This window comes from Silene latifolia, chromosome 11 (assembly GCF_048544455.1).
Source record: "Silene latifolia isolate original U9 population chromosome 11, ASM4854445v1, whole genome shotgun sequence".
NCBI classification, from domain to species: Eukaryota; Viridiplantae; Streptophyta; class Magnoliopsida; order Caryophyllales; family Caryophyllaceae; genus Silene; species Silene latifolia.
The window spans coordinates 84,071,737-84,082,847 of record NC_133536.1 but is presented as its reverse complement, the minus strand read 5'-3'; the positions used below and the strand labels follow the sequence as shown (position 1 = coordinate 84,082,847).

General features: G+C 37.4%; 1 protein-coding gene across 1 annotated transcript; it reads right to left on the bottom strand.

Moving 5' to 3' along the window:
- Nucleotides 1–5,570: 5,570 nt before the first annotated feature.
- LOC141613606 (uncharacterized) lies at nucleotides 5,571–6,251 on the bottom strand. Its single transcript, XM_074432350.1, has one exon. It carries the CDS (start codon nucleotides 6,249–6,251, stop codon nucleotides 5,571–5,573), a length of 681 nt encoding a protein of 226 aa, XP_074288451.1.
- Between the last annotated feature and the right edge of the window lie 4,860 nt (nucleotides 6,252–11,111).

The following is an 11,111-nucleotide window of genomic DNA, read 5'->3' as shown; positions in this document are numbered from 1 at the left end:
TACAGTCATACAATGCACTTAATTATATGCGCCTTTCTGTAGTTATATGTAGCGCAGTTCCTTTTTTTACCCTCAATGTACTGGAGAGTGCCCTCCTTTTGTTTTGATCATTTATTTACCTTTGTTTTAATATAAAGACCAAGGAAAAAAAGGAGGCAAATTATTAGATGATAATTGTGTCAAATGGTGTGTATAGGATCAATTAACTATCAAATACACTCCTAAAATAGAAAAGTAAATAATAGATCGAGACACTCCAAATAAAATAGGTAAACAAATCAGCACTGCAAAATGAACGTTAGAAATGTATCTTAATATTGCTGAAACACAACTTAATGAAGTTGTATTTTCCGGTATAGTAGCGTTCACTTGAGTCTTTGCATAGTACTACTTGACTCGACCCGTTAAGGTCGTCATAAGTCAGAATGAAATTTGAAAATTTGGGACGATTTCACTAGTATGGCCTATTTCCTACTGATCATATCTTTGTTTGTTTAAGTTATTCTATTTGCTTGGGATAAGATCATAAGAGTTTTAAGTAAGGAAATCATGGATACCCAATATTTAGATGCTTTAGAGGTAAAAGTTTGCTGATTTTTGGAGTGTGATTGTAAGGAAGAATCATATGTGCAGCTACAATCAATACTTTTTCTCATATTGTAAGAGCATGCCTTGCTAAACATAGCAAAGCGTTGTTAGTTAATAATATAAAGTTGATAGGGAATATTAATGATACACAAATTCTTATTTCAGATGGCCATTTCCGTCTCAAGCCTTCAGCCGGAAATGTCCATCTGAGAGGAGGCCTACCGTGAATAATATGTGTCTGAATTGTTTGAATCATTTTCTGCACTCCTGTGAGCTACGAGCCTACGAGTATGACAAAAATACTTGGTGTATCTAAATTATTTACTCTGGTGTGTAATACTATTGCATGTGAGTAGATGTTTGTTGGATACGAAATCAACTAAGTAACCAAGCATGTGAATGAGTAGTGTTCTATATTTGTTCATTTCCCTTTGCTTTTAAGGCTAAAGCCTGTTTCCAAGGCTAAGTGTTAATGGGCCGGTACCATGGTGAAAAGACTATGACGACACCTACCACTAGAGCTGGCAAAAGTTAACACTTGTCGAAAACACGACACGAACCCGACACGAAATTAATGGATTTGGGTCAGGACTTAATGACCCATTTAAGTAAGTGGGTCGACACGGACACGACACGAAAATTAATTGGGTCGGGTTAGGGTTGGGGTATCAAAACATGAACCCGACACGAATAACCCGTTTAATTAAACGGGTCATAATCAGGTCGGGTTGACCCGACACGAACCTGTTTAACACGGCTTGTATACCATCTTTATATTACTCATATTGGGCATTTGGGCCTAGTAAAAATATCCATAAATTACTCTAGAACATTCATTTTACCTTTTCTTATACTGTGAACGGCTGATGAATGAAAACACAATCACAATGTAATCTTTCCCAATCTTTTAACCCTAGAATAATCTTTTCATTTTTACCTATAAAAAATGACAATTTTACTCTGCAAATCTCATCGCCTCTCTAATCTCTTCCAATCTAAGATCAATCCTTACTCTGTAACAACTGTAAGTTACTCCGATCCATCAATTACTCATTCAAGTAATTTAGTTTCTCATTCATTCTTGTGTAATCTGTACATGCATTCAACTTGATTTTGTTTTTAGTTGGTTTGCTTCTTTTCATCATCATTTTTTATTATTAATATAATTGATTTGTCATGTATTGATTTTGATCAGTAAGATTTGCGTTTTTTTCCTTGTGACCATGTAATTGAGCATATTTTGTGGTTCCCTCCCTGTATATATGCTCCCTGCATAATTGAGCATTTTTTTCCTTGGTTGAAACATGTAATTATTTGTATGATGAGTTGTGGAACCGGGTCAGTCAGTATATACGCTCACTTTGTATGTCTATATGTTTCTTTAATGGCCACGAATCAACGTCGTTAAGCCTGGTCATCTCCATAGATACGTGAGGGAGTGGTGTTTATAAATTGAACTCAGATCTTGTGGAACAATGTTAGTATATACGCTCACATTTGTGTTTTTTCCTTGTGACCATGAAATTTGTCATGTAGTTGTTTTCGTGTCATCTGTTTATTGATTTTTTCTTTTAAATTCCTAAATCTTAGTACGAATTTATGAACTTTTACCATCTGCTTATTTCCTTTAATTAATTATTTTCCAGAATTGTTCATCATTTTTCTTTTTGTTCACTTAGTTAATTCTGTTTTCATTTGTGAATAGGATGGACGGTTCAATGGAAAATGCTTCGAACCCTATCGACGTTCCCTCTGGTGATGAGATGGATGAGGCGACAATAAAAAGGCAGAAAATGTCCAGAATTCATAAACCCAAGGTATCTGGTAAAATTTTTAAGCGTCAAAGAAAACTAACTTCTCCTGTGTGGAGTCAATTTGAAATTCTTGATGAACCTGATGCTAGTGGTAATCTAGTTTGTAAGTGTAAATCATGTGCTAAAACTTTTATTGCTGAAAGTAAGAATGGAACTGGAAATTTGATCAGACATTTGAAGTCATGTAAAGGGAAATCATATAGAGATATTGGGCAGTTTATTTTACAAAATAATTCTGGCGCTTTGGCTTCTAGGACTCCTAAATTTAATTCTGATAAATTTCGTGAGTTGTTGGCTGTTGCCATTGCTAAGCATAATTTACCTCTTCAACTTGTAGAGTATGAAGGCATAAGAAACTGTTTTTCTTTTTTGAACCCAGATGTTAAGTTCTTTGTTAGGAATACAATAAAGTCTGACATCTTAAGGATGTATAGAACTAAGAAAGAGAAACTTATTGGGTTGTTAAAAAGAACAAAGGGAAGAATTTCCCTTACTTCTTATTGCTGGAGTTCTGTCACCACTGATGGCTATATGACCCTCACTGCCCATTTTATTGATGAACATTGGCAACTTCAAAAGCGTGTTCTGAACTTCAGTTTTCTACCCCCTCCCCATACTGGTGCTGCTATGTCTGTTAAGATCACTTCTTTACTAATCGAATGGGGTATTGAAGAGAGAATAATGTCCATAACTTTGGATAATGCATCTTCTAATGATTCTATGGTGGATTTCTTAAAGCCTAATTTGAATTTGATGTGTAATGGCGAATATTTTCATATTCGTTGTTGTGCTCACATATTAAATCTAATTGTTCAAGAGGGATTAAAAGGTATGGACGATGCAATTGTTAAAGTCAGGGAGAGTGTCAAATATAGCAAAGGATCTCAATCTAGGAAACATAGGTTTTTGTTTTGTGTCCAACACGTTAACCTAGAGTCAGTTCGGGGATTAAGGCAAGATGTTCCAACACGTTGGAATTCCACATTTCACATGCTTGAGAATGCACTATACTATCGGAGAGCTTTCAACAATCTTGCTAAAACGGACTTGAACTACTTGCATTGTCCGACCGAAGTTGAGTGTGTCCGACCGAAGTTGAGTGGGAGAAAATTGGTAAAATTTGCAAGTTCTTGAAAGTTTTCTATGATGTAACTTGTGTTTTTTCTGGCACCAAGTTTCCTACTGCAAATTTGTATTTCACTCATGTGCTGAGAGTGAGATTGTTACTTAAAGAAGAAATGGGAAGTAAAGATAAATTCATAAGAGACATGGCTGCTAAGATGTTTGTCAAATTTGACAAATACTGGTCGACTTTTAGTACAATTATGGCAATAGCCGTGGTCTTTGATCCTAGATATAAATTTAACGTTGTTGATTGGGCTTACAAAAAAACTTTTGGTGAGTCATATAATCTTGAGTTGGAGTTGTTCAAGGACAAACTGTTTGAGTTGTACAACCAATATGCTTCCTTTGCAAGCGACTACACTCCATCAGCTTCTAATGGTGTTAATGGTAATGCTGCCAATATTCATGGGGATTCATCTTCAGACATCTTTATGATGGTAAGTCTGGTATATTTAAATCTGATATTTTTTTCTAGTTTTTTAGTCTTTAACTTCTCCAAGTTACAGCATTGTTCAAATTTTGCCTATATACTCTTACATATTCCATATTTAATGTATACAGGATTACGATTCTTACTCAAGCAATGCTTTTACCTCTGCTGGAAAAACTGAGTTAGAGCTATACTTGGAAGAACCTATATTGCCTCGTAGTGATGATGTCAATGTGCTTGAGTATTGGAGGACACATTGTGTGAGGTATCCTGTTCTTGCTCAGATGGTTCGAGATATTTTGGCTATTCTTATATCCACAGTAGCGTCTGAATCAACTTTCAGCATTGGAGGTAGAATTCTTGATCCATATAGAAGCTCTTGAAAGCCTTCTACTGTTGATGCTCTTATATGCCTTAGAGATTCGGCATTTAATCAAGGTATTTCTACCTAGTTCTATTCAATCTGTTGTTAACTCTCTTAACTTATCAGCTTGTTTCCATGACACGTAATAATCTTTTATGTTTTGTTTCATAGTATATTAAAAGAATTTACTACAATTGCAGGTTGCATCGAACCTGAGATAAATGAACTTTGTACCGAAATTTTTAAGATAAAGGTTGGCGATGAGTCGGGAGATTTGGAAGATGAGCCAGTACTTGAGACATCTCATGATTAAGGATTGGCACCAACAAAGAAGTGAAGAAATCAAGCTACTGATTTTTTGTTTTGTCTTAAGTATGTTGCTAATAAAAGTACTGTGTCATCTCCAGTACCCTTAGGCCTTAGCTTCAAGTTTGCTTATTACTGAACTCTTTTTTTTAGCATGTTATTTGGAATTTGGGCTATGTAATCTTTTGGATTAATCTTTTGGATTTCCACTGGTTAGTGGTTATGCATGGTTTTGATATTTTGGGTTTGTTTCTTAGATAGGAATAATATTAGTTGGGTTACACAGCTCTAATTGGGTTATTTGTGTTATCGGGTTGAACGGGTTAAACAGGTTAAACAATAGAGTTATCTACTGGAATCGGGTTGAGCAGATCAGGTCAGGTCATTGAGTATATAAACAGGTCGGGTTCAGGTAAGGGTTGCTGACCCGTTTAATTAAACAGGTCGTGTTCAGGTCAGGGGGTTTGTGACCCGTTAATGTGGGAAACGGACATGAACCCGACACGACCCGATATGTTTGCCAGGTCTACCTACCACTGTGCCCCCAATGTGTGATAGAAATAGAAACATATCTCAAATAGACTCATAAGTTTTAAGACTCTGTCACATCACTATTTTATTAAGGATTTTTTGTCAGAAACTACATTTTATTTAGGGTAATTTGTGAGTAAATACCTTTCATTTTATTTTTGGCTTTCAACTACCTTTCATTTCTTCATTTTGCGAAAGACTACCAAAAATCTACTTCCGGCAAAAAAAAGTCAACTTTGGCATTGACTTACCATTTCATGTTGAATCTAACTCTTTACTTCATAACCCTAATAATCGATGATAAAGATTTTTTTTTTTTGGTGAAGGGTAAGTATATATTAATCAAAAAATAGGTATACAATGTTCCAATTACAAGCTCAACTCAAAAGACCAAGGAATAGCAAAATGAAAATTACATCGTCATTTTGAAAAACCACTGGGTATCCAGTGGTCTCAATGGCTTCCTATTTCTTCTCTTCCATCTCTCAAGGACCTCTTTCCGTACTTGATGAACCGGAACTTTGGGATGAATTACTGCTTGATGAATCCTAGCATGGTTCCTAGCCATCCAAATGGCATAAATGGTACCAACATAACATGCTCCTGCAAAAAGTTTTTGTAACGAGCTCTTACACCTCCCAGTAGAAAACCATCTGATAACGTCATGAATGGGAAAAGAGACCTGAATCTTCTGCTGCAATAGAGTCATACAGTTCCTGGTAAAGTCACAGTCTTGAAAAATATGTTCATGAGTTTCAGGGACAGTAGCACATAAACAACAAGTGGTGTCACTGCATATACCCATTTGGACCGGTCTATCACGAGTAAGAAGCTTTTTATGGAGTGAAGCCCAGTAGATAAAAGAAGTTCTAGGAATATTGAGGGGATTCCAACAAATAAAATGCCAAGGGACCTTAGGGTGGGAAGTTCTCAACCAATTGTAACCATCAGCAATAGAGTAACCAGAGGCATTCTTGATCCAACTGTTGTTGTGGTAACCAGTCTTGAAAATATCCTTAACCTGAACAATCTTCTTCCAAGTCCAACTACAATCTAAAGGAGCAGAATAGTCAGTCCACCCACATCCTTTCATATAGACATGATTAACCCATTTCACCCAAAGATGATCCTTCTTAGTAGCCAACCAACTAGTGTATTTTCCAAGTACAACTCTATTCCAAACCTTAGAATTTTTAAGACCCAAACCCCCTTCCTCTAGCTCTGAGGTAAGCATCCTTTCCTCCCCAAAGAAAGTTCCTACAAATAGCTTCAACCTTGCACATGACACCAGAAGGGAGAAGGAAGATTGATGCCCAATAGGAGTGCGTAGTGGATAAAACTGACTGGACAAGAACCATTCTACCATCATAAGAGAGTTGTCTAGCTCCTAAGGACCTAACCCTACTAACAATCCTTTCAATGAGAATATGAGCATCATATTTAGAGATCTTCTTAGAAGAGATAGGAATACCCAAGTACTTAAATGGCAGAGAGTCAACTTTGAACCCAGAAATAGAAACTATCTCATCAATAAGATCTCTCTTAACCCCATTAAAATACACATTAGTCTTATCTCGATTCAAGCACAAACCAGAAGCAGAGGAGAAAGTAGAGAACCCTCTAAGTAGCCACATTATAGAAGGGGCAGTACCTTTGCAAAACAGAAGGAGATCATCCGCAAAAAGAAGGTGGTTAAGCTTTAGGCTGCCACACATAGGATGAAATCTGAATGAAGCTTGATGTGCCACAACAGATAGGATTCTGGATAAATACTCCATACAAAGAGTAAAAAGTAAGGGGGACAAGGGCTCTCCCTGCCTTAAGCCTCGTTTACCTTGGATAAAACCAAAAGAATTTCCATTGACATTAAGGGTATAAGAAGGAGTAGAAACACAAGTCATTATGAGGTGAATAAAGGCAAGAGGGAATTTCAAGGCCATGAGCATTTGATGTAGGAAGTCCCACTCAACAGTGTCATAAGCTTTTCTAAGATCAATTTTGATGAGACACCTAGGAGATGCAGCTTTCCTATTATACAGTCTAATAAGGTCCTGACAGATGAGTACATTCTCAACAATGTTCCTCCCCTTTATGAATCCTCCTTGGCTCCTATTAACAATAGTAGGCAATACCTCACTTAATCTAGCACAAAGAATTTTGGCAATGCATTTATATAAGGTATTGCAGCAAGCAATGGGTCTGTATTCAAGGACAGAGATAGGATTTTTAACTTTGGGAATGAGGGTCAGAGTAGTATTGTTAATTTGCTTCAACATTTTTCCACTAATAAGGAAATCCTTAAAAGCTCCAATAACATCAGGTCCAATGATGTCCCAGGAGTCTTTATAGAATTGACTAGTGAAGCCATCAGGCCCAGGGGATTTATCAGCAGGAATAGAAAACATAGTGGTTTTGATCTCATCCTTGGTAATAGGCTGAAGAAGTAAGAGCTGGAGTTCCTCAGTAATCACAGGACCCAACTGAACAGTGGCTGTGTGTACAGGAATTGTAGTAGCATTGGTACCCAGGAGGCCCACATAATAGGAAAGGAAAGCTTGTTCAATAGCATTAGGGTCAGAGTGAAGAGTACCATTCATATCTTTGATTTGCAGGATTTTGTTTTGAATCTGTCGAGCCCTAATTTGATTGTGGAAATACCTAGAGTTTTCATCACCATCACTAACCCAGTCCACTTTAGCTTTTTGTCTGAGAAAACTAAAGTGAGCTTTAGCCAGATCCCTATAAGTTGCAGCAGCACTAGCTTCAGCATTCATCAAGGTGAGGTTAGAGGGATCCCCTTGGAGTTGGCATTGGAGATTGTCAAGCTCAAATTTAGCCACCCCTGCAGCCTTCTCAATATCAGCAAATCTGTTCCTATTAAGCTCCCTCAAAGGTTGTTTCAGACTTCTTGATTTGGTAACAACTTGGTACATCCAGGAACCAGAAATCTTCTTACTCCAGTGGTGCTTTACAAGATCTTTAAAATGAGGATCCTGACCCCACATGTTAAAATATCTAAAGTGAGGTCTTCTTTGTCTAACAGATCTTCTATAACACAAACAAGGACCGTGATCAAAAAGCCCTTCAGGCAAAAAATAAGCATAAGACTCAGGGTATAACTGCATCCAATCACCGTTGATCATAAATCTGTCTAGTCTAGAGTAAACTCTTGAACCAGAATCTTGCTTGTTGTTCCACGTGAAGAAAGCACCTTGAGCTTTGATGTCAACCACCTCACAGTGATCCACACAGTCCCTAAACTCAGTGATATCATTCCATTGGACATGCTTACCCAAACGTTCATTAAAATCAAGGAGATTGTTAAAATCTCCACAGATGCACCATGGCCCAGCCCAAGTATCCTTAATATGCTTGAGATCACTCCATAAGTTAAGCATTTCCTCCTCATCATTCGAACCATAAACCACTGTGAACAAAAATTCATTACCACTTGCAACTTCCTTGATTTTGGCAGAGATGAGCTGATCAGACATAGCCATAATAGTAACATTGAAACATTGTTCAATCCAAATAAGTAAAATCCTACCTCCTGGATGACACTGAATGTTGCTAACCCCACTCCAGTGCTGACCAAGATTATTTAAAACCCTAGTGCAATCAAGATCCTTTATTTTATGCTCAACCAAACCAAATAAGCCTACATTGTTCTGATAGAGGAATCTTTTTATTTCTAATTGCTTAGTAAGCTTATTCATACCCCTCACATTCCAACTACCAATGTTATCCCTTAATACACTCAGGTGGCCTATCCAGTCTCCCTTCCAAATTTTTTGTTGGACTATTCAGGACCTCAACATATGTAGGAGACTTAGGAGCCTCCTGGGTTGAAGTAGAAGCAGATTGGTGTTCTTGTCTGATCTGTTGGGTGACCACTGTAATGGGGGAGAGAGTAGAAGGAGGTTCAGGCACAACTGTATGGCTTGTTACAGGTACAGTAGGATGGTCTCTCACAGTAAGGACAGGAACTACTACAGGACCAGTAGGTGCCCTAACTGGTACCCCAGGTTTAGTGACAGGTCTCCACTCTTGTCTCTTCTTGGGAATAGGCACTGGTTCTTGCTTCTTCTCACAAATTTCATGAGTGTGGCCTATTCCTTTGCAAAGAGTACACAAATCAGGTTTCCATTCATATTCAACTAGCACACAATTTTCAGTCCCTTTCTCATCTTTGAAGAAAATTATTTCAGGGAAATTCTGACCCACCTCAACTTCAATCAGAATCCTGGCATACCCTAGTCTAGTTTTATCAATAGTAGCCACATCACATCTCAAATACTTGCCAACTAAAGATGATAATTTTTCCAGACTAGAAGTACCCCAAAACTTAAGCCCCAGACCACATAAACGAATCCAAATTGGTAAAAATTTGACTCTTTCCTTAGCCAAACTGCAGGTCTCAGTCCATGGTTTGACAACAAGAGGTTTATTGTCAAACATAGGAAATCTTTGTTTCAGGACGAGATTCCTGCACTCAAGGGTAGGGAAATGAACAAGGAAGGCTCCATTAGGTAGAAACGATACTTTATCATATTTATATTTACCCCAGATACGATTGATAAAACCAGACAATAACTCCCATGGTGGATTTCCCTCCAAAGCGTAGCAGACAACAGCTGTAGACCAATATTCAACTTCAGGAAGAACATCCTCAGGAGTAAGTTGAAGCATCCCATCAGGGGAATCTTTAGATTTAGGCGAAGAAGATGGAGACTTACCAGAAACCTTTGTCCATCCTTCCTCATCATCATCTGCCACCTCATCATCAACTGCCACCTCATCTTCAGATTCCGTCTGGGCATCTTCAACAAGGACCCCAAGGTTTAGGGTTGGAATACCAACAATCTCACCCACAGATTTCGTCGTTTTGGCATCATTAGTACATGGAACATTCTCTGTTGGTGGAAGATCATCAGTAATCGAACCAGATGGAGGACTAGTAACCACTAACTCAGAAGAAGATTCAGGCTTTTCCATATCTAAGTTTAAATTAGGACAATTAGAGAAATAAAGTCGAGTTTTTGCTGTAGATTTCCTAGAATTGAATTGATTTTTCGCGATTTTTTTCCTTGCCATTTGCAGGGAAAAACCCTAAAATCGATAAAACCCTAGAGGGAATATGGAGCTTTCTCTCTCATAATATCGTAAAAGGTCATAATATCGATAATAAAGATTGATTAAACCCAACATTAATCACCTCAATTTGTCTATCTCTTACCCGAAGCAAAGTCCTAATCACTGAAACAAAATCATCATTGATGTAGATACCCGTATCCGTCGATATTGGAATTTATAGAGAACCCGACAAACACCCGATGATGATGGGACACATGTATTCTTTAGTTGTCATTGTCATTATTTGGAGCTCGTTTTACGAGGTAGAATGGGCGTCGTCGATGAAGTATTTTATTAATTTAAATGATATTTAAATTAATGTTTTTTAGTGAGTTCATTTTATTAATTTAAATGATATTTAAATTAAAGCTTTTTTAAAGTGATTTCAATTTAATTTATTTTATTTTGAATTTATTTTCCCAAGTTTATTTTATTGAAAATAAAATAAATAATCGATTTGAAAAATCATTTTATGAATATTTTTGGTTTGAAAAATCATTTATTTCAATGTGTTAATTGATTTGAAAAATCGATTTTAAAAAGCGAAGAAAACTCGTTTCAACCATGTGTTTTTGAGCTCGATTTTAGCTCGGTTTTTGAGCCCGTTTCCTTTACGAATTGGCACGAATCTCGAGTACACTAACCAACCTAAGCCTCTACCCATCCAACCTTGTTCGAACCCCCTATCCACGGCCCAAATTCCATCCCCAAACACCCCCCAATCAGCCCGCACTAAACCAATGCAGCCCCCTGTTTTGGCAGCTCAATCCCGAGCCCAAAACCCGCTCCAAACACCACCAAAACCCGTACCCATTAACCC

Coding starts and splice junctions, on each gene's coding strand:
- LOC141613606 (XM_074432350.1), bottom strand. CDS start 6,251: ATGAAAGGATGTGGGTGGACTGACTATTCTGCTCCTTTAGATTGTAGT.